Raw genomic sequence first — 24,014 nt, 5'->3', positions numbered from 1 at the left:
GCGCATTTATATATATATAAATATAATTCCTTGATGTTGCTATTTCCACACATGTGACCCCTCGATTGGAGGAAATGACTAGGAAATACTCTGAGAGGACATGCATCTTGAGAAAATGGAAGAACTTGGTGGTAAATCGCTTATGACTGAAATTATAGTAATTAAGCACCAAACATCCTGTGCATGTGCAACTTAATCGTTCGAAGTTCTATTTAATATGCCCTTAATTTTGATTTATCATAAAATATTTACTTTAAATTTTTAAAAACGGATCGACTTCATTATTGGAAGCCCATACACGGATCTATCATATTGTAAGAATTAAAATCTCTTAATTAAAACAATAATCAACTTAAACTATTAATTTATTGCTCTGCCAAATAAAAGAGGCTTCGACCCTGAAGTCCATGAGGCTGAGTCTGGCCGATCACGTTCGTCTTATTAGTTATTCCTTTCCCTTTGATTATTGGCCATTTGGTGAGAATATTATGTTGGGCTGCACCTCCTAGCTTTATCATTAGGCCCGAAATGTCTCAGCCCGCACCTAGTTGCTTTTAGACCAGACCTTCCTTAATTGGTTTTCTTAGCCATCTTTTGTAATGGCCCATAACAGTTATGTCCCTTACTCTCAAATGGATTGTGCTGATGGATATAATCCGACAGTGGTGGAATGAAAGTTAAACAGCCCAGTCCAGGGAAAAAATTAAAAGGAAAGAAGACGAAAAAGAAAATACAAGTAAAACTCGAGGTACGTACATTATATTGGCATTACAGTTTACACGGAGATTAGAGGAAAGAGAGTCAATGAGAATACATGCATGCACGTATGGATGAGCAAGGTAGTGTGCCCGGCCCTGCAGGTTATGCAATTACAATGACACCTTTATTACCAATCTATATGTATTAAGCACACCAAAAGAGAAAATACAAACAGAACCAACAAAAAAGGAGCATGATCTCCCTATTTGAAGGACCCATACATTGACATTAATGGAGTTACTTGTTGTTGCCTGTAACAAGGTTATGTCCTGCACCATGACTCGGACCAGAGGTGTTAATCCCTGCCACAGACTGAGAGTTTTTAGGTCTGTGTCCTGGACCACCCTTACTTGGCCCTGATTCATTCACTGCTCTACGGAAGCCATCAATATGTTTAAAATAATAACCATGTGACCTCGCGCTAATCAACGGCCGGGCTTGTGTTGCAGAATGCAAAGAGTTCATCAGTAAGATGTAAACAAAAAGAAAACGAAAGATGGCAATTACACACTTCTGGCCTCTCCCCATTTCAGATATAATTGCAGTCGTCTTGCTTAGCTAGGATTAAGGAATATATTTCTTCTGATCACTCTACTTATGTGCTTGAGGAACGAGTCGGGAAGGAGCTCTACTTATAGTGTCTGAGACTTTGAGAAAAGGAGATTAATATGTTGCTTATCAGTGGGCCGGAAGCCTTTGACAAATGGAACAATATTACTTTTTAAAGGCACGTGGGATTTAGACTAGTTGAGGTACCGCCCCCTTTGGTTTAAGCCATTACCAGAAATCCAACGTACACAATGCATGCATGTAATTCTTTGGAAACCTAAATATTGTTTGGTGTCTAAAAGGACTTTCACCATGATCAGCTAGAGTCAAATTAATATGGTTTTCACGCTGCCGCAAGGGATCTTGTTTTTCTTGGACAGTAATAGTTAGGAGAGAACTTTCAACTTCAAAATTAATGAATTTGCTCCTAACATTGATCAGTTCAATACTCCAAATTCCACAATATCAAAGAAAACGATTCAAAGAAAAAGGTTAAACGTTGATTCAAGTAATTCTATGCACGTACGTGCTGCGTTTCAGTATTGAAATTGATTGATCGGACTTCTGCTCATCATGGATGGAAAAAATAAAATCGATCGCCCTGAGACTGGCTTTGAACCTAACCAGACAAAAAAAAAAAAAAAAAAAAGGCCATTAATTTCTCAATCTAAACACGTTTGCCTGCAAAATATTACAAGGAGTTTAGAGCTGGACACCTGGTAGCAACCTTTGAGGCGGCACAAAAGACAGTGACGTCCACATTAGAACTTTCGGGTAGCATAAACATGGTTCAATTGATGTGTTCATGCAACTGAATTGATGGACCATGCATGCGAGCCATCGCCGTGAAAAAAAAAAAAAAAAAAAAAAAAGAGATAAAAACCTTTCTAAATGTATTATATGCTGGCAAGATTTTCAATTTTGACTATCTTTCGGCAAATTATTTATGACTCGTTCATGCATTAGATTTGGCTTAGCTTTTCCTTAGTACTTTATCAGTCCTTGAAACTTGAAAGGCCAGTATCATGTTTGGATCGATCGGAGTTACTTTTCGTAATGGTACCACCAACAGCTAGCATTCTCTATCTTCTCCAATATTCCTCTTTTTGAGGCACTAAAAAATAATATTGGGCGGCTTTGTACCTTAAAAGAATTAATCAGACTCTCATAGCCATCTTTATATCTTTGTATCAACAATATTGTCAATAGAATTTCTATTTTCCTATATTTTGTTTTACTTATCATGGAACTATAGTGAAATCCAAAAAAAGCACTGGTTCCCGGCAAGTAAGCGTGTAAAAAATTCCAAAGGATTTGGGTACAAGTAACCTTTCTTACTTTTGTGGGTCGCTTATTGGGCTTTGGTCTTCTGATTCATCAGTTCGGTAACTTGGTGGATATATAGTCAGAGCATGTGTCCGATCAGTGAGCCTTTCGCTTAAAAATTTAAAACTTGTTTTGACAGAATATTATTCGAACACGTTTCAAACAAACTGTCTATCACAAGACTTTTGTTTGAAGAGATTGATTGCTGAAAGCTCCATATAGAGTATGAACACTTCTCATGTGTGTGTGCATGTTCGTCTAAAAACAATATTTCTCGAAAACCTTGCTCTGTTTTCACCCAAACATAGAGAGAAAGCAGAATAGGAAATCCAACAACGTTTGTGTTAACTCCTTTACTGCTTCCCGCATCAACATAACCCCAAATTGAGTGCTATATATAAATGTTTTTGATTCACGTCGTGATGATCACCCTGAGCCCCTGTGGATGCTAATCCCTTGCAAGGCATATGGTTGCATAAATTGAAGACTGATAGCCACACGATATACCAAGATTTTTTTCCGAAAATGCATGCAGGCGTGCAGCTGATTTCTGCCAAATTGAACATGATTTTTATAATATATTGGGGACATAAATTAGAATAACGAAAAGTGTCCCAATTTAGAAACCTTAATGTTTGTAATTTTGTGGAGTAGTTCGAAGGATCGATCCTATGCATGCATCTACAGTTAGAGCATTTGTACATGATCGAATAGTTGGTGCCATGACTACAACCTAACTTAAGACTCTGGTTGACATTGAATCAGGTAGCTAGGAGTCCATTAGTTAGTTCCCTCACAGTGAAGAGAAAGCAATGACCATTACTCAATCCCTACCATGAAACTAAAACAAACCATCGCATCAAGCCAAGTCAAGCTAGCTAGCTAGCTATCGAAAGCGACTACTAGTACTCGTAATAATTGAAACAATCCTACCCAAGTGCATGCATATCTGCTCTTCTTGAAGACGATGAGCAATATTTGGCCATTTATTGCATTTCACCGTCATTTTGTGATCTACCTACCTATCGCGACTTCAATTCTACAACCAAACCGAAGAAAATCCTACCCGAAACTTTGCGTACAAAACCAAGCGAGCATCTAAAAATCATTTTCGTGATCTGACTTTTGAAGATTTACCTTGTTCATTTTTATAAAACTTTCATCTCATCTTAATTATTATAATTTTTTTAAATCCTTATACAAAATAAAATAAATAATTTAACTTTTTCAAATCCAATACAATTTTTTTAAATCCTAATACAAAAATAATATATTCTAATAATATTTTATTCATCTCATCTCATCTCATCTCATCTCTGAAAACAAACGAGGTAGTGTGATAATTGGCTCAAAATAATTTACTTAGTTCAGCAATACGTCTACGTCTACAAAGCTACAGAGAATTTTATTAGGCTGAGAAATCACAAAATTTACTTTGAGACGGAACTTCAGTTGTTCTTTCACAAAAACCCTATATAGTCTTCTCTCCGTTTTCTCTCTAGGAAAAGGAGGTGAAGTGGGGTCCACCAGGATTCTAACAGAATCTGTGGTGGTGGTGGGGCGTAGGGGAATATAACGGTTTCTCCTAATGATCATTGCAAACCCGAGGCAGAGGGGGTGGCCTGCGGTGGTTAGCACGGTGAGGAGTCGAATTGGTGGAAGAGGACTAAGGGAGTGTTCTTCAGTACAGCAGAGGCATGATGAACGACATAGAGGACCGTTGGAAAAAGTTAAGGCTGACTGAGGAGGAAGCTCTGAACATTGAGCTAGATGATGAAGGCTCGGAGGAAGTTAATTTCAAAGAAGAGGTATGTTTGATAGGGAATGTATGGATTGATAGAAGAGTTAACAAGGGGGTGATTGAATCGGTGATGGCTAAAATATGGAGGATAAGCAGGAGGGCAAAATTTCATGTAGTTGGGCCAAACACATTCGTGGTTGAGCTAGGCAATGTGACAGATAAGATGCGAATTATGGCAGGAAGACCTTGGCTCTTCGATGAACACTTGTTTGTGCTAAAAGATTATGATGGATGTGTTCCCCCACACAAAATGCAGTTTAACACCGAGAGGTTCTGGTTACAGATGTTCGAGTTGCCCCTCAAATGCATGAATAAATCCAAGGAAAAAATGGTGGGTGGGACCATTGGGAGAGTCATTGAGGTTGAGACAGGAGAGGATGGGTGTGGATGGGGTATCTCTCTAAGGGTTCAAATTGAGATAGACATCCAGAAACCTCTAGCAAGAGGGAGGACCATAAACTTGAAGGGGAGGAGTCACTGGATTCCCTTGAGGTATGAGAAACTGCCTCATTTCTGTTTTACATGTGGCTGCATCGTGCATGATGAGACAGGGTGTAAGGGGGAGAAGGGAGGAGAGGCTCAGTTTGGTGTGTGGTTAAGAGCAGGGAGTAAGTCGAAATATAGTGATGACTGGAGATCCAAAGAGAAAACTATGAACATTGCTATAGAAGGAGTTTGTAGTGGGGAAGGGAGTGACAACACAGGAAGGGGGGGTGGGACAGTGAAAGAAAAGAAAGGGGAAATGGGAACTGAAGTGGAGTATGTTCCTGTTACCCAAGAGATTGAGATAAGTAATAAAAAAGTTAGTGAAAAAAAGGGAGAGGTAGTGGATGAGGGAGAAAGTAGGTTGTGTGAGAGCCTTGATTATGAAGAAGTGGAGGGATGTGAGGGGATAGGGGTTAAGAAGGGAACTCAAAAATAGAACATAGAAGAATTGGTTAGGGTGGAGATGAGTAGTGACCTGCCTGAAGTAGTTAGAAGAAGCAAGGGGAGGGGGGTTTGGAAAAGAAGAGCAAGAGAGGTTGGGAAGAGGGGTGAGGTTTCAACAGCATCCTTTTCACCTTCAAAAATGATGCTGAGATTAGGGGTGGATAAAGAGGAGGAAGAGAGAGTGGAAAAAAAATCAAGAGGAATGGATGGTGATGAATTTGAACCTAAGGAAGGCTATGCAATTGAAGTGGTGGAGGCTATGAAGCAGCCCCACCAATCACCATGAAAACACTAAGTTGGAACTGCCGAGGGCTTGGGAACCCTCGGACAATTCAGGACCTCTGCCATATGGTAAAGGAAAGGAAGCCCAATGTAGTTTTTTTAATTGAAATAAAGATGAAAAAAACAAAAGCTGAAAGTCTAAGGAGAAGGTTAAAATTCGAAGGTTGCATGGTAGTAGAACCAGTAGGATTGAAAGGGGGCTTGATGTTGATGTGGGATCATATGATAGAAGTAGAGGTGGTTAATTTTTCAGTATGGCATATAAGTGCCTAGATCAAAGAACCTGGCTGTGCAGAAAAATGGCTGCTAACAAGCTTTTATGGCCAGCCTGATTCTAGCTTAAGAGAGGTAACTTGGTGCCTCTTGAGTTCTTTAAAACCACAAAGTGGAAAAGGCTGGTGTGTGATAGGTGACTTCAATGAGATAATAGCTCAAGATGAAAAAACATGGGGGAAAACAAAGACCAGAAAGGCTGATGACCAGTTTTAGAGAGGTACTAGAGAAGGGGGGATTGTTTGATTTGGGCTGGAGAGGGGACAAGTTCACCTGGAGCAACAAGCATGAGGATGAGTCTTTTACAAAAGAGAGGCTAGACAGGGCAGTAGCCAATGCTAAATGGATGGAAATCCATATAGAGGGATGGGTGGAGGTGCTGGCAGCAAGGAGTTCAGATCACAGGCCTATTCTGCTGAGCAAAAGTCTAAAAACAGACTTGAGAGGTAAACAAAAGAGATTGTTTAGGTTTGAGGCCAGCTGGGCACTAGAGGATAGTTGTGAGGGAATTGTCAAAGCAATATGGGCAGAAGGTGCTAAGAAGGGGATCAATACAATGGAACTATTAAACAAACTGTCTAAGACAGAAGGTGCCCTTTTGAGGTGGAGTAAGCAAATGTTTTTTGATCAGAGAAAGATTTTAACAAAAAAGACTGCTAACCTAAAAAAGCTACAAGAACAAGAAGGAAGGCAGAATACTGCAGCTATAAAAAACCTCCAAAAAGAACTAGGAATCATGATGGCAAAGGAGGATTTGAAGTGGAGGCAAAGAGCAAAAGTAAATTGGTATCAACTTGGAGACAAGAATACCAAATTCTTTCATTGCTGTGCAAACCAGAGAAGGAAGGTAAATAGAATTCAGGAAGTAACTGATGAGAAAAATAGCAGGCACACTAGTCAAGAGGGATTGGAAGGAACATTCAAGGCTTACTTCGGGAGGTTGTTTACCTCTTCTAAACCTGGTAGTGGTGATATTGACAACTGTCTAAGGAGTCTGGAGCCTTTTGTTACCAACAGCATGAATGAACAGCTTTCTAAAGCCTTCACTAGAGCAGAAGTTGAGGCAGCTATCAAACTAATGGCACCATACAAGTCACCTGGACCCGATGGCTTTGGAGCCTGCTTCTACCAAAAATACTGGCACCTTGTAGGAGAGGGTGTCTGCAACTCAGTACTAGCTTGGTTGAATGGTAACTCTCTATCCCCTACTGCAAATTACACTTTCATTACTCTTATTCTTAAGAAAAAAGAACCTAGATTGGCAAGTGATTATAGACCTATCAGTCTTTGTAACGTGACTTATAAAATTATGGCAAAAGTCTTGGCAAACAGATTAAAAAGAGTCCTAAATGAAGTCATCTCCCTTAATCAAAGTGCCTTCATACCTGGAAGATTAATTACTGACAACATTCTGGTAGCTTTTGAATTGTTGCATTCTATGAAAGTAAGGAAAAATGGGAAAGAAGGGCACATGGCCATCAAGCTTGACATATCAAAAGCCTATGATAGGATTGAGTGGCCTTTCTTGCAAGCTGTCATGGAGAAAATGGGGTTTTGCTCAAATTGGATCGAGCTGGTCATGAAATGTGTGTCCTCAGTTTCATATTCAGTCCTTGTGAATGGGAAGCCAGGTGAGAGGATCTTTCTAACGAGAGGGTTAAGACAAGGGGACCATCTATCCCCCTACCTTTTCATCTTGTGTGCTGAGGGGCTTAGCACCTTACTCAATTTCTCAGACCAGTTGGGGGAAACAAAGGGAGTAACTGTCTCAAGGGGTGGAACTAGAGTCAATCATCTCCTCTTTGCAGATGATTGCATTGTCTTTGGTAGAGCCAAGTTTGAAGAGTGGGAAAAGATCAATGGAATACTTTGGCAGTACGAGAAAGCCTCAGGCCAGGTTATGAACAAAGACAAGACTGCAGTTTTCTTTAGCTCTAACTCTAAGGAGGAAGAGAAGAGGAAAATCATGCAAAATGGAGGTGCTGTCATGAGAGGCTCTTATGAGTCTTACTTGGGGTTAGCTCCTGTAGTAGGAGGCTCTAAGTATAATGCATTCAGGTGTATCAAAGAGAAAGTATGGAAGAGGATCAATAACTGGAAGAACTCCTTCTTGTCTGCAGCAGGGAAAGAAGTGTTGATCAAAGCAGTCCTACAAGCTGTGCCCACGTATACTATGAGTGTATTCCAGCTCCCAAAACAGTTATGTAAGGAGCTCAATGTTATGTTAGGGAGGTTTTGGTGGGGCAATCATCAAACAGGGAAAGGCATGCAATGGTGCAGTTGGGAAGAAATGGGAAGACAGAAGGGGTTAGGGGGTTTGGGCTATAGGGATTTAGAGAGCTTTAACCTGGCCCTCCTGGCCAAGCAGAGTTGGAGACAACTCCAAAATTCAAACTGTTTGGCTGCCAAGATAATGAAAGAAAAATACTTCAAAGGCAAGGCCCTTTTGACAGCAAGGTTGGGCCATAGACCTTCTTATGTATGGAGGAGTAGGTGGAACGCCATGAAGTTCCTAAAAGAGGGACTGAGATGGAGGGTGGGTGATGGGAAGCAGATCAAGATATGGGGGCATAGATGGCTTCCGCTACAATCCTCTGGGAAGGTGCAATCACCAGTTAAAATACTCGATAGTGATCGTTATGTGAGTGAGCTGATGAATGAACAAGAGTCATGGAATGAATCCTTAATCAAGAGTATTTTCACCAAGGAGGAAGCAGATCACATTTGCAGCTTGCCACTGAGTAAGATGGGGGTGGAGGATAGAATGGTATGGGGACCCTCCAATAAAGGCCTGTTCTCTGTTAGAAGTGCCTACCACCTGGACAAGGAAAGGAAACAAACCATTGGTGATGGGTCATCCAGACAAGATGAGAGGAAAAGAACCTGGGACAGCATATGGAAGTTGAATGTTCCAGAAAAAATAAAAATTTTCATCTGGAAAGCAGCAAATGAACTTCTGGCTACCAAAAGAAACCTGTTTGCAAGAAAAATCACCAACAACCCCTTGTGCCATATTTGCAGGAGAGAGGAGGAAACCATGATGCATGTCATCTGGCAACGCCCAGCAGCAGCCAATGTATGGTCTGAATATTTTAAGAAGATGCAAAAAATGAAGACCAGTGAAGTTGATTTATTAGCTCTGTGGGAAAAGCTAAAGGGTTTACTTGATGAGAATGAACTAGAAGTCACAGCAGCAGTTATGAGGGGGTTATGGTTGAGGTGAAATGAGAATTTTTTTAAGGAGAAATTCAAGTCTCCAAGCCAAGTTCTAAGAGCAGCAAAGCAGGACATTGCTGAGTTTCAACAGACACAACAGTTGATCAAATCAAGGAGTAGCAGAAATGAAGAAGTGAGCAGAAGGGTGCAAGGTTGGACTAAACCAAGTGCAGGTTATGTTAAGGTTAACTGGGATGCTGCAGTTAGAAAGGTGGAGAAAAAGGTAGGATTAGGGGTGGTTATGAGAGATGAAGATGGAGATTTTTTAGTGGCAGTGGAAGAGAAGAAGTTACACATTGATCTACCTATAGTTGCTGAAGCACATGCTCTGTGGAGGGCAATGGCAGTGTGTAGAGAGCTCAAGTTGGCTAAGGTACAGTTTGAAGGGGATGCTCAAGACGTGGTAAGTGCAGTTAACTCACCTACAGAGGACCTATCCTTCCATGGTAGTTTAATTGAGGACATCAAAATGCTACTCAAGCAAAGGAGTGGCTGGACAGTATAGTATACACACAGATCCAATAATGAAGTTGCCCATTTAATAGCTAAGGAAAGTGTAACAGCCCGCTAGAAATTCAATTAAGGAATTTCTATTGACTTTAGGAACCTCGTGAAAACTCTGTAAGTTTACACGAATCGACTAATCGCATAAATTTTAGCCTGTCAACATAGTTAGTGTTATCACTCACTATGGTGCTAGAAATGCGATTTTAATTATTTGAGATAGTTAAAAGTGTCAGAATACATTATAGTCTACACCACTAGGCTTAATTAAATATTTAGAATTTTTCAGTACTAAGTTTATTACGTTTATTTTTGGAGTGAATAGTAACCTCGGTAAATGTATTGAGCGCAGTGTTTTCAAAATCATAGTGTGAAATGTCCAAATTAGAATAGCGATATTTTATTTGGACACTTGGCAAAATCTTAACCACACATAATGAATAGTATTAGATACTTGGCACAAAGAGAAACCATTAAATGGAATTGTGAAGGAAATCAAGGTGTGAGATCATGACACCTAAGCAAAATACACATTTGGAAAATATCTTAAGAATAGAGATTTAAAATACACATAGAAAGATTTTAGCCACCTTACTCTTCCAAGTCTACTCCACATTTGGAAAATATATTGAGCTGATTTTTATAGATATTATTGGATAGAATATTTTGAGATAATATTTTATAGATATTTTGGGTAGGAGAAAACCACACTCAACTCTCAACTCCAGCCTTATCATCTCCCTTATCTCTTCCATAAGCATCTCCAGCCATCACCCACGAACTTATCTTCATTTACACGTTTCTTTAAAAAAATATCAAACATTCTCTCTCGGACAGCTTTTAGGAGTTCTTTTGCATGCCCATTTCGAAGCTGTTGTAAGTGTTTTATCATAAAGTCTCATTCATATAAGTTGTTCCTTTTTTAGTCTAGTTTACATGGATATCTTATTTGCCCCATTTGAAGATCATTTGGTCAGTCAAATATTGTGTAAACTATAAAAAGGTCATTCTGGGAGATAAACTGGAGAATATGTTATAGTTTGGAGTTTTTGACCAAGCTAATGGATAGATATTGGTCCGAAATTTTTATGGAGTATTGTTAACATGTATATATGACTATTGGTTGAGGATTTTTGCATGATTGAAGGTTTTGATGAAATATTTGCTTAGATTTAGAAACTTAGAAACTGGAAGAAGAAAAACAGTTTCTATTTTGAGAAAGTTTAACTCTTTGGTGGTCTAAACCTATTCTAATGACTTTGATAATTTTATTGGAGGATCCTAAGCATCTTATATACAGGTTATATTATTATTTTGAAGATATTTGATGTTAGTTTCAAAGATATGAAATTTTATACAAAGAGATATTCAGATAAGCCAAAGTGTGGATGTTCTTGGCTAAATTTATGTTTTGGTTAATTTTTAACCATGTGATCTTGAATTAGAAGCTTATATATGTTTTAGGACATCTTTTTAAACCATGTGATGGTTTGGTTTGAAGATCACATATTTATAAGCCATAGATCAAAAGGTTGATCAAAACAAGTTAGAAACAAAAATCAATAGAAATAGCATATGAGAATTTCGGTCCTATGGAGTTTTAATAGTTGTGATTAGTTTTAAATTTTTCTAAATTGATATTTGAGTTGAGGATAAAATTTACATGAGGCATGTAAATTTTGGTGACTTTTGGAGTTAGTATGCAAAATCCTTAAGTTATGGGTAAAACGGTCATTTTCCTACATGTAGGAAGTAAAATGGAAATTTTACTCTTTAAGTTAGTATTTTTCCATATTTCAAATTATTAGTGATTTAGTACTAACTTTTAGAATCACTAATTACAGTTCCTCGTGATCGCGCTTGAGGTTTTATAAGAAACGCGGAGATCGAGGTAAGTTAGCTTTTAACTTACTAGCAGTCTACTGTGTATGTGTGCTAAGTAAAAGAACTACAGTGTATGTATGTATGTTATCATATGTGTCATGCCATGTCAAGTTATCATGTAATTGTCTATTATACAGAATTTATTTTGTCATAAATTTTTATCTGTTACATAATATATTCTGTTATGTATTACTGTACATTACAAGTACGTCATGCTAAGTATGTCATCTATTACATGTAAGTCAAGTCATGTAATATTCACTGTTGCAAGTATGTCATGTTAAATATGTTGTCTATTATATGTTATGCCATGTTACGAAATGTTTCTATCTCAAGTTGGTCATGTATTCTAAGTTATGTTCAAGTCACGTTATGTTACGTCAGGACTTCAGTCCTTTCGTATTCCAGTCACATTTCATCTTGAGTACATTATGATGTGTAGAATACATTGGGCCACAACAACTGTGGAGTATGTATTTAACTACAATTGTGATGCGTAAAATACATGGGGCCACAACAACTGTGGAGTATGTATTTTTCATGTTAAGTCAAGTTTGTGTAGAATACATGGGGCCACAACAACTGTGGAGTATGTATTTTTAATGTTAAGTCAAGTTTGTGTAGAATACATGGGGCCACAACAACTGTGGAGTATGTATTTACACGTAGAATACATGGGGCCACAACAACTGTGGAGTATGTATTTTTCATGTTAAGTCAAGTTTGTGTAGAATACATGGGGCCACAACAACTGTGGAGTATGTATTTACACGTAGAATACATGGGGCCACAACAACTGTGGAGTATGTATTTTTCATGTTAATTCAAGTTTCAGAGCAAGTTCATGCTAAGTCAAGTTTCAGATCAAATTCATGTCAAGTCAAGTTCAGTTCATGTTTCAATTTAAGTTATGTCAATTATGCTATGTTGTACGCTAAGTTATTCTTTAATTACTTATGAATTTGATTATGCATTTATGTTTTTACTGTCATCCATGCATCATTAGTCTGTGTGGAAGTTTTTTGTTAACTTGCTGAGATTTGTAATCAAATCTCACTGTAGTAGTCCCAACTACCATTCCTCCCGAATGGTAGATCTTGTTACAGGATCTGAAGGTGGACCAGGAGCTGACCAACTAGACACAGTCGACTGAACGACGGTGCGTCGTTAATGTTAATATAGTAGTTAAATTACTACTTGTACGATGGAGTTGTATCTCCAGTACTTTTGGATCATAACTATTTTGGAATAGTGCTGTGATCTTAGTTATTCAATGGATCTTTATGTATGAAGTATGTTTTAAGTATTGGGATATTTTCAGTTTGGTGCATAGTATTGCTAAAGAAAAAAATTATCCGCTACGAATATTGCATAATGTTAGATGCATGTTAGGATTATTGCATCTTATATGTCATGAACGGGGGCAGGTAACCTTGTGTTGCATGTCTCGACGCTTCAAATGTCCGTCAGATCCCAAACGGAATTTGGGGGCGTCACAGAAAGTCTATCTATAGAGACTAATTTGGTATGGCTCGACAGCATACCTGTTTGTGTTGAGGATATTGTTGATAGAGAGAGCTCATGTATTGATCTTTGATTAATGAAGTAAGATGTTCTTTTCAAAAAAAAGACGGAACTTCAGTATTCGTATTAAGTATATAATTTATAGGTCTTATGTGGCGGAAGTCTTAATTTTTACTTTTCTGCAATATTTGTTTGAGCGGAGTGTCGAGTATGTATCAAGCAAACTCTCTGTCCAATGTTCATTCGAGCAACTTGTCAAGTAAGCTTTGAATGAACTCTCTGCCTAAGTTTTGTTCGAGCTACCTGTGGCACGAATGTCAAATAAACTTTCTACTTGATACTTCCCAAATAAGAAATAGTGCCAAAAGTTTTCCACTTCATTGAAAATACACTTAAATATAAAAATGAATCATTATCATGTCAAATCATCAAGTCGGACCATCACAATAATTAATCAGACTTCACAAACTCATCACCAAAAAACAATAATATTAGAGCTAGCATGGGTTTAGCGCCTGTAGGAACGAACTTCGTATGATATGAGGCCTTCAGCTAGGGTCCAAAATCAACGACTGATCAAGTATCAATATTGGTATATTGCATGCGCGCGCATGTAGTAGTATTAGAGAAAGGAAATGTTATATCTGAGACTGATCTGCTTCAACTTGTGGGTGGAGGAGCAACAGCACTGTATTGGTTGATTTTTATATATAGTGTGGATCAATCAGAGGTCAACCGCCTTGAATATTTTCCCAACGATCGACCCAAGGCCATGGCACGCTATCCGCCTTTTTGTTGGCCCGCCAAGATCAGTCCATTTAAATTTAGAAATTAAAATTCACCTTGATGCATGAACCGTACGCGATATAGTTCAATCCAAATTCATATCCTAATTTATAGTTTATCTAGTCTCAATTTGTGAAAGAATTGCATTGCCCCATAACACCTGGCATTCCATGTGGCATTTTTTTAAAATAAAAATAAAACTTATATTACCAATATAAAAAAAAATAAATGTTATTAAAAACAAATATCTGATTTTCTTATTTCTTTTAAAAAACCAAAAATAAAAACAAAAAAGTCGCTCATAAAAGGCAACACGTTATGGGCCAATTCTTTTATCTGGTCATTAATCAAAGTAATGGCCCAAGCCTTACTCCCCTTCTGTACGCAAAAATTAAGAGTCCCAACTCTATTCTATCTGGGCAGTAACGAACAAGGGCCCAACCCAAGCAAGCCCATCGCCGTTACTAAAACCCTTTCCTCTCCACGCAGAACTCCACCCAAAATATCATGGTTAACTCGTGCATCATCTTCCGCCTCTTCAAACTTGTATCTCCACCGTCAACCACCGCACGCGACCGGTTCATACCCTGCATCCCTGCCTTACACGTTTTTCGCTCATACTACGCTACCGGAACTGACACAAAAGAAAGTAACAACAGCGACAAATGGTTCACTTTACCCCCTTTCACCCCTACCGTAAACGGCGCCGCTTTCGGCAAAGAAATCTACCATAACCGGGCCCGAATAAGATCTGGTGTAACCACCAATGCCTCCTCCACCTCCACTACCACCACGGCGCTCAAATGGGTGCTTCGGTGCTGCCCGGACCTGCCCAGAAGCCTTGTACAGAAGCTCTTTCGTCTGAGACAGGTCCCAAGTTGCCCCCGTTTACACTTTCAGGACTTTTTCAGGTTTTGGCATTCTCAATACCTAAATAAAACAAATTGTGACCACAGAATGCTTCAATAATTAGCACGGCTGTGATTATAATTACAGGTTCGAAGAGAATCCAACGATGTAGGAAGCACTTGTGTAGATGCTCAAGTTCAACAACAACGCCGCCTCAAAAGGGTAACTAATTAAGTACTGCTTGCTACTTTCTAAATGAAGCCTTGTTTTTGTTTGTATACAGTGTTTAATAATTGATTATTGTGTGTATGAATGTTAAAAAGCGATGCCATACTAAAATTTTCTTTTCAGTTGCCATGGGGGAAGATTATTTTTAGTTTCTGATATATGCATAGAATCATTGTTAAAAGGTGTCAGCGAAGGAAGCGATGAATGTAGGTGATCGAATCTTTCTTCCGATTACTGTTCAAGAGTTTCCCTTTGAAAAACCAGACTGCCATTGCGATGAGGAAGAAGCGAACTTCGTCCGTAGCCTGGTGTTGTACAAGGTTGCTGTCCTTTTCACTAGTTTTGCTTCACACGCACACATAGCTAATTTGTGTTTCGAATATGTGAGTTGATATGATTTTCGAAATTTAGGATCCAGCAATCATTGTTGTAAATAAACCCCCCGGAATGCCCGTACAGGTTAGCTATCAAAATATTTGTTCGGAATTCTTTTCCACTTTTGAGGCTTTTGGATGTTGGATTTTAAAGTTTGACCAACGCTTAAATTGGACAGGGTGGCATTGGCATCAAACAAAGTTTAGATGAGCTCGCTGCTACTTGTTTAACTTATGACTATTCCGAAACCCCTCGGCTGGTGAGTGTCCTGTGTTATTACCAAGAACAATTTTTGTTACTGAGAAGTGATATGCATCAGCCACTATTTACTTTCACACCACATATTTATAGCTTTTTCATAGGATGTAGAGTTACTTTTCGTAGGATATATGATTGTTTTTCATAGGGTGTGTGGTGTATAGTGATGAATAGTGGCTGATGAGAATAATTTCTCTTTTGTTACCTCCAAAAGGTGTAAGCAGTTTTTCATCATGGTGAAAGCTTCGTATTTGCCACACAAGCTATTGAATGTACATTTTTGCAAGTTCTACATATGTTTGTCAATAAACATGTTGATTGCTTAGAAGTTAAATATATCTTCTTCTTTTTTTGATAAGTAAAACGGTAGTATTAATAATAATAGGCATAGCCCAAGTACACAAGATGGTATACAAGAGATAAGACCTATATAGGTGGCTATAGTAGTCACTAGAAAATCATGTACATTTAGGCCATTAAAGTCTATGGCTAGAGACCACAAGAATAAAGTGCTAAAAAATAAAACATGAAGCTCCTCTATCGTCCACTCCTTATCTTCGAATGTTCGTTCATTACGCTCTTGCCAAATACACCACATAATGCAGATAGGTACCATCTTCCACACAGCTTTGATTTGTAGATCGCCACCCGGCGTCGCCCAACTGGCTAATAATTCAACCACTGACTTCGGCATCACCCAATTTAACCCTACTCGGCTGAATACTTCACACCACAAGTAGCACTATAGCACTCTTAGATTTGAGGTCATTGCAAAGATGTAAGATATGCTAGCATAATGAAAAATATGTTGCCTTCAAAATTTATTAGTGATCCAAGGGACTAGGGTTCGAATCGATTATGCTACTTTTTTGCCTTCCATTAAATATATATATATGAATTAAAATATTTTCCTTTTCTTACTCTACAATAGAAGCTTGCATTGTGCTCACATTATCTTAATCTTCGTTGTCCAAAATTTCAACAGAATATGGAAATTGACCGAAAATCACAATTCTTCTATTTGGACGGTTAAAGAACTTAAGTGTTAAATCCTCATATTAAAACCCTTTACTATCTTGAATGTAAAAAAGAAACAGATATAAGAACTTTTTTTTCTTTGTTTGGGGGGTGGGGGGGGGGGGGGGGGGGGGGCTGTGTTTGAGCTTTATACCACCTATTGTGCGAGTGGTGAGATTTTTTCTTGCTTCCTTCCCCTTTTTCTATATTGGTTTCTCACCTCCACCCCCCCCCCCCCCCCCCTTTCTCCCCTTTCTCCCTCCCTCCCTCTCAATAATTCCAAGAGTTATAGACCACTTATTTGCTTGAATAAAAACCCTGGATATATTTCCATAATCAAGCTTTTATAGGTTCATAGACTTGATAGAGACAGCAGTGGCATCTTGGTGATGGGGAGAACACAAACGAGTGCGGCAGTTCTACACTCAATCTTCCGTGAGAAAACTTTTGGTGCAAAAGATGTGAGTAAAGGCCTGCTCCCTGATTCTGTTTACTTATTTTCTGAAGCCTAGCATATTTATGGTAAGTGCATAGCTGTTGATTGGTAACAATTCAACCTGATATATTTAACTAACATACATCTTAAGGACGTTGACAATGAAGTAAGAATCCTGGAAAGAAGGTATTGGGCTCTTGTCATTGGATCCCCAAGACGGCCAAAGGGGTTAATTTCAGTCCCATTGGGGAAGGTAAGGAACACCTTGGTTCTTAACAACTGTTGATTTGATCACCTCTTATTTCTAGTTTATGTTTACTTCTAGTTGTTTAACTGTGATTGATTCAGGTGGTGGTGGACAATGGTAAATCTGATCGGATTACAATTGTTGATAATGCCCAAAATACGTTAGCTCAGCATGCATTAACAAAGTATCAAGTCATTAAATCGTCTTGTTATGGTTAGTGATGAACACCTCTTTATAATATTGTTCAGTGAACTTCACTTCGGCTTTTGATACTAATAGATAGCATTGCAGCATAATTTCAAATGCAGGATTCATATTGAAACATTTTATTCAGTTACACTCATACTACATCTATAAAAGGAGATCGGGAACACACCCTTGACTTTCTTGAATAATTCCTGTCAAATCATTTTGATGTGACGTGTTTATACCTGTTTTTTATGTTAATGTTGATTTATCAGGATACACATGGCTAGAGCTCTCACCTCTGACTGGTAGAAAACACCAGGTATGGAGAAGAGTTAAATGCTATCTATTCATGAGTGAGTGTAGTGTCGTTTTTCCTGACTCATCATTGTCTTGTACAAACCTCCCTCCTCCCTCTGTTATGGGACATACAGCTCCGTGTACACTGTGCTGAGGTATTAGGAACACCGATAGTGGGAGACCTCAAATATGGATGGCAAGCTCATAAAAAGTTGGAACATTTGCCATGGCCAAGTCTTGAAAGGGGATCACATGAGAATGTTACGAAGGGGAAGACCATTCCCTTTGGCCTTGATTTGCAGAGTGGCAGTATCTCCGAGAAGCACCCTCGGCTTCATCTTCATTGCAAGCAAATGGTATTGCCCAATGTGTCCATGGCTTTGCAAAATATGCAATTTTCTTCAGACTACCATCTTTCACAAGTAGAAAGCCTTGTGTTGGTTGCTCCTTTGCCTTCATACATGCAAAGAAGTTGGGACATTCTTTAATTCTTGAGCTGCGGCCTACGAGCTTGCGCCATTTTGTTTGGTCGCATCTATCTCTTGTTTATGCTAATTGTTGCCTAGGGAGACCTCGTCGTAAGAAGAATGTTGTCAGCGGCAAAATTATAACGTTGCCATAAGCCCGGTGGGCTACAAATGGTATGTTTACCGCCTTGTAGGTAAAAGGCTGCTAAAAGCCACAAAATTTCAACATGAACGTCGTGTTTGTTATTGGTTTACTGGCCCGTTACTCTTTTTCAACTTCCGAGGATATGGTTTGTTTTGTCCACCCTTTTTGTCGTACTTTAAATTTAATTAAGAACATACCGATGCAGTGAAGAATAAGACAAGGGTGGCAGCTGATTGTCCCCGAAGGCGAAGGGCAAAGACTCACCTGCAGCTGGGAAACGAGAAACCAAAGCGATACGCCCTTATGCCGCCATATCCGTACCATGGCGACCTATGCACAAGGGTAATATTATTTTGTCCAATAAATTATACCATTCACTTTATCTTTAACGGGTCTCACGTCACTTATTAAAAATATTTTAAAAAATATATATTTAAAATAAAATAGTTTTCAAAAATACAAAAAAGTAAATATTAAAATTTTAAAAGAATTTTTTTATCTTTTTATATTTCTATTTTAAATTTTTTAGTGAGTGTGATGACATACGTTAAAGGATAAAAATGAGTGATATAAATTATTAGGGCAAAGAGTCAATGTAGCATTTTCTCATTCACACAGCTGGCAAAAAGTACGCCCTTTAACTACGAGCCATTATTGCCGGCCTTTTGGGTATAAAGCTGTTATCTACCAGTTCCATTTTTTTTTTTTTGTCTTTTAAGGATTTTCTCTCTGAAAAATACTACACATCATCTTACATTATATATTTTATATATTAAAATATTATTTTTTATTTTTTTTATTTTTTATTTTATTTTATTCTTACTAAATTAATTAAATTATTTTATTTATTATCCACACACTATATATTTATTATAGAAAAAATAAAAATTAAAATTAAAATAAGTGTAGTGTGTGAAGTGTGAGGATGACAAGAAGATTTTTCCTTTCTCTTTTGTTGATTGATGATGTTTCTAATTTCTTCTTCTTTTTATGAAAAAATATAATGGCAAGCACAATTATATATTAATCTGTACATTAATATGATGTAATTAATAAAAAAATAGATTTTATTAAAAATAGTATTAATTTAAATTTTAAATATAAATAAATCAGTATTAATATATAGATTAGTACGTGACTGTGTTTATACGTAGCAAAACTCTCTTTTTATTAACTAGTACGTACGTACCCATGTCAATCTTGACAACCTTAACAATTTTAATTGATAACTATAAGAATGAAATTAGGGTTGTTCATCCGAGCCGGATAAAATCCGGCCCGGATTCCGGTTTTTGGCCCTGATTTCATCCGGGCCGAAACCCGGATTTGAAAAACCGGATTAATCCGGTGCGGGTACCGGATTTTAAATCCGGGATCCGGGTTTAAAACCCGGTACCCGGGTTTTATAAACTGAAAACAAATAACCTAATTGTAGCCGCCGCCCCTCCAGCCCCCGACCCATTTCAGATCTCTCTCTCTCTCTCTCTCTCTCTCTCTCTCTCTCTCTCTCTCTCTCTCTCTCTCTCTCTCTCTCTCTCTCTCTCTCTCTCTCTCTCTCTCTCTCTCTCTCTCTCTCTCTCTCTCTCTCTCTCTCATCCCTTCAAGCACTTTCTTTTTGTTCGGAACCCGACGCGCGATCATCTCCTTTTGTCCTCAATCCCTCATCTCGCCGGTGACCTTTCGGTAAGTCTCTCTCCCGATCTGTGAACAATCAATGTAAATATGGTAGATCTAGTGATTTGGTGAACTGGGTCTCTCTATACTTGGATAGAACTGGGTCTTTCGGCTTTGAAGCATTTTTTTAGGGTTTTTTGTTTTTTTTTCTTTTATTACTTTGTTGATTTGAGGAGTATTTGGGTATATATTTGGGAATATATACGACAATCTAGTAAACCTGTGTCAGTCAATAAAAATGCAGTGAGGGGTCTGGATCCAAACTAGAGATTTGGGTGAAATTTTACGATATGATTTCTGGTAGGATTAAGTGATGATAAACGGTGAATTTATTTTGCCTGTCTGCCAAGGATTTGTGGCTATTCTCAATGTTTGGTGTATGCGGATGGTTCTGAAGATATGAATCTCAAATTTAAATGTGTTATCTTACTCCCCTGCTTGACCTACAACTAATCATGGGCCAGAGAAATCAAAGAAATCAACTTCAAAGCATCTTACCTAAACTTTCATAAAAACCAGAAAAAAGTTTAGCAAAACTGAAAAAATATCTAACTCAAGTTTTTTCTTCACCACCACTTTTTCAAAATCAAATGTAAACATCTCTCTAAATCATTTCTCAATCCAAACATGTTTTTAATCGGTCCCACCACTTTTCACAAAACTAATACATTCCTGGTGTGTTTTGAGTCTATATGGGAGTATTTGGAACTTAATCATCTATGTGTGCATCATGCTAAAACTATGGGATGAGAAAACCAAGAAGAGGAACACTATATTGTTAAAACTAGGAAATAGGAAATAGGAATATGAAATTCTAGGAGTAAAAAATGGAGGTGTTATCAAGCACAGCATATGAACCATTTTTGCATTGTTTGTCCTACTGTCTGACCCATTAAAAAAAAATATCAACTTTCAAGGATTAGATGGCAAGGAATCTTTATGAGATAAAAGCATTATATCTGACCTTGGTCGATCTTTCTTTTGTTGGTAGATTTGTTATGGACCTTGTTTATTCTTAATGTGAGATGAGAAAGTGGTGAGTTGTTTGAGTTTGTCAACCACACAAAGAATGGTCAAAGAATGCAATTTTGATTCCTGATATTGGCTATAAGAGATTCTTTGATTTTAATTGATGGGGAAGCATGCTAGTCGAATCTATCTGCTGGATTCTATTTTCTTAGCTGTTGGTTTTTCTAATCTTCTTAGACTATCAGATACCTTGCAGCTTTGCTGAATAGACTACTTGTGACTTAGAATATGTAATCAATGAAATCAACAAACCAATAACTGATTTGAAGTTGTTGGTTTTGTTGGGTTTAGAATATGTAATCCCAAATTGTGTTATCCTTCCAAAACTTTTCAATGCATGTTTAATAACCAGAAAAATACATGGTAACTTGGTGCCTAATATTACATGGACTGCTTTTGACATTGGAATCACCTTTTGCTTTCATACATGCGAGATAGATGCTCTATGTTGCCACTGATTTATTGATACATGTTGCTTGTTTTGCTGTAGAAATACATGGAGGATTCTGCCTTCCAAGGTAAATGTTTTGTACTTTTTAGGCCTGATATGGAAAGTGAGCGGATTGCTAGCTATAAGCACTACTATCTTTTAAAAATAATTTATTTCCTCAATCTTGTTCTTTAAGATGCTATTTTGTTAAACGCTTGTTTGCTATCACCTTAATTCTTCAATGTATTTCCTGGTTGATGCTTTTTTAAAGTCAGAGTCTTTTCCCTTTTAATATATTCATTTGATTAGTATATTCTTTTTAGCTTTTTAACATTACCTTATTTTACTTCCATCAGCAGTTTTTTGTGTTTTTTGTATTTGGGCTTACTGAAAACCAATACCTCTTGACCCCACGTTTCCCTTCAAGATGATGGCTAGTTGGGAAGGTGCTGCAAGTTGTGGAGGCAATAAAGCTGAGTGGAGGATGATTCCTTTGGAAAGGTGCTGCATATTCCACTTTTATGTAAGGCTTTGGTTAGAAACAGTGAATTTGGTGTGATTAAATCACATGGAAGACTATGTTATTTATATATAACTCATATCTTGTAATTTTATATTTTGTAATGTAATGTAATATGTAGTGGATTGCATGCATTTTAGTTTTTCATTTTTATATATTTTATTATTCTGGACAATGTTATGCTTTTTAACATTACCTCTTAGAAAATTTTCACAAAATATAAGCGTTAAAAAAAAAAAAAGTATGGTTTTCAACATTATTTAAAAAATGTCTATAATAAATATAGGTTTTTACATAAAGAAAATTATGCTTTTTAACAATGATTTCTCTTAAAAGATCTTTAATATAATATAGGTTTTTATTAAAAAAAAATTATGCTTTTAAAGTCCAAATACAGCAGCAAAAAAAAAAAAAAAAAATCCGGTTTCAATCCGGAACCGGAATCCGGATTTTACAAAACTCGAGTTCATCCGAGTTTCAGCCCGGATTTGACCCAGGCTAACCCGGTCCGGGTTCCGGCCCGAATTTTAAATTCGGGTTCCGGATTGGGTATACTCAGATTTTCGGGTCGGAACCCTGATGAACAGTCCTAAATGAAATGTTGCGTCGACCTCATACGTATTCTGGAAGACATAATTCAACAGCTGTATGTATTTAAACCATTACAATAAATATGATTGTGCATTAGCCTGTTCTTAATATGTAACTATTTTATTAACATAACGAGAAGATGTACATAATTTATCTTTGGCGCTATCGTAGTCATCTTCTACGCGTAAATTAGAGAGGGATTTATAGGTTACGCACAAGTGCATAACGTCGTGTGCGTGGTTAAAGAATTGTACGAAGGACGACGTGTCCAAAGATTATGGCCTCCATCCGAGACCTGATCATTTCTGCAATCCTCCTTGACAGGGAAGTTAGCATCATCTCTTTCTGAAAAGACTTACTAGGTAAAGACTTATTCTTTACATGATTAAATTGCAAATCGGTCTTAAATTTACGTTTTTGAACACCAAAAACAACGACTTCCAAACTTTCTCACCTATTTGGATCTATATCGTGAAGGTTACATCAAGGCGTGACGTTTTGAGCTAGTATTGGTTAAAACTGCGGATAACTTAGATTAGGAAGCCATAAATCATTTATTAAAAATACTACTGCCTGCAGTCTCCATCTGTGATGTCTGGATCGAACTCGTCATTAATTAGGTAGGTAGTTGATGCTCCCACAACTTCTTTTTTTTTATTATTATTAGAAATTAACATCGCTCACCCACTACGTAGCTTTTCTCCCAATTTTTTTTTTAAGGTGGTCTTGTTTTGGGGAAAAAAAACATAATAAAAATGACAAATTTAATATGGTTAGCTGGAGTTTTAAAACCTCGATTGGTAGTTTTACTTGCCCAAACATGAACAACGACTCCTGCCTGCCCTGTTGATAGAGTTGGAGTTCTCCTGCATCTGTTTCCATTTTTTGTCTTGTCTTAATATTGGTCGAATTCGAACGAACACCTCAAAACTTTCTGCATGTGGACTACATAGAAACTCGTATTTTAAATAAAAATAGAAAGAAAACTTTGTGTGCTTCATGGGATGCCTTTCTTGTTTATTGAGTATCGATTCAAACAACTAGCACGGGATCTTTATAAATGTACGTGCATTAATATGGCTAGTTAGTACTGCTTTTATTTCTTTCTTTTTTTTGTTGATATAAAGCCTACTTGGGAAACATTTTTAAAATGAATGATTTGCGAGCAGTTCCTTTGAAAAGCACAGAGTCTGCCATTTTAACTAGCCTCCGGCCAGTTATTGTAAACTACTAACCTCCGGCCAGTTATTTTAACCAGCCTACGGCCAGTTATTGTAAACTACTAATAACTCGCCTCCGGCCAGTTATTCCGGCCAGTTTTTCATCTCAAATATAAAATTTTCATTTTATTATTATAATTTTCTTAAATCTCTATATAAAATATAATAAATAATTCAACTTTTTCTTAATTTTTTTAAATTTTAAAAT

General features: G+C 37.5%; 1 protein-coding gene and 1 long non-coding RNA gene across 3 annotated transcripts; both read left to right on the top strand.

The window, feature by feature from the left end:
* The first annotated feature begins 14,319 nt into the window (after positions 1–14,319).
* LOC122311937 (RNA pseudouridine synthase 4, mitochondrial) lies at positions 14,320–18,501 on the top strand. 2 transcript variants are annotated; one of them, XM_043126717.1, is made up of 10 exons: positions 14,320–14,704; positions 14,831–14,905; positions 15,094–15,231; positions 15,323–15,370; positions 15,465–15,545; positions 16,912–17,022; positions 17,149–17,250; positions 17,346–17,457; positions 17,706–17,752; positions 17,865–18,501. In XM_043126717.1, exons 1-10 carry the CDS (start codon positions 14,342–14,344, stop codon positions 18,216–18,218), a joined length of 1,431 nt encoding a protein of 476 aa, XP_042982651.1. In that variant the 5' UTR covers positions 14,320–14,341; the 3' UTR covers positions 18,219–18,501. The 2 variants fall into 2 exon arrangements, with proteins under 2 accessions (XP_042982651.1, XP_042982652.1); XM_043126718.1 differs by having other exon boundaries at positions 14,488–14,745.
* Positions 18,502–19,453: 952 nt separating this feature from the next.
* LOC122309464 lies at positions 19,454–22,129 on the top strand. Its single transcript, XR_006242436.1, has 3 exons — positions 19,454–20,025; positions 21,536–21,563; positions 21,835–22,129. It is a non-coding gene; the product is annotated as an uncharacterized LOC122309464 (long non-coding RNA).
* Positions 22,130–24,014: the final 1,885 nt, after the last annotated feature.

This window comes from Carya illinoinensis, chromosome 5, assembly GCF_018687715.1.
Source record: "Carya illinoinensis cultivar Pawnee chromosome 5, C.illinoinensisPawnee_v1, whole genome shotgun sequence".
Classification (NCBI taxonomy): domain Eukaryota; kingdom Viridiplantae; phylum Streptophyta; class Magnoliopsida; order Fagales; family Juglandaceae; genus Carya; species Carya illinoinensis.
This window is presented reverse-complemented; position numbering and strand designations above follow the sequence as displayed.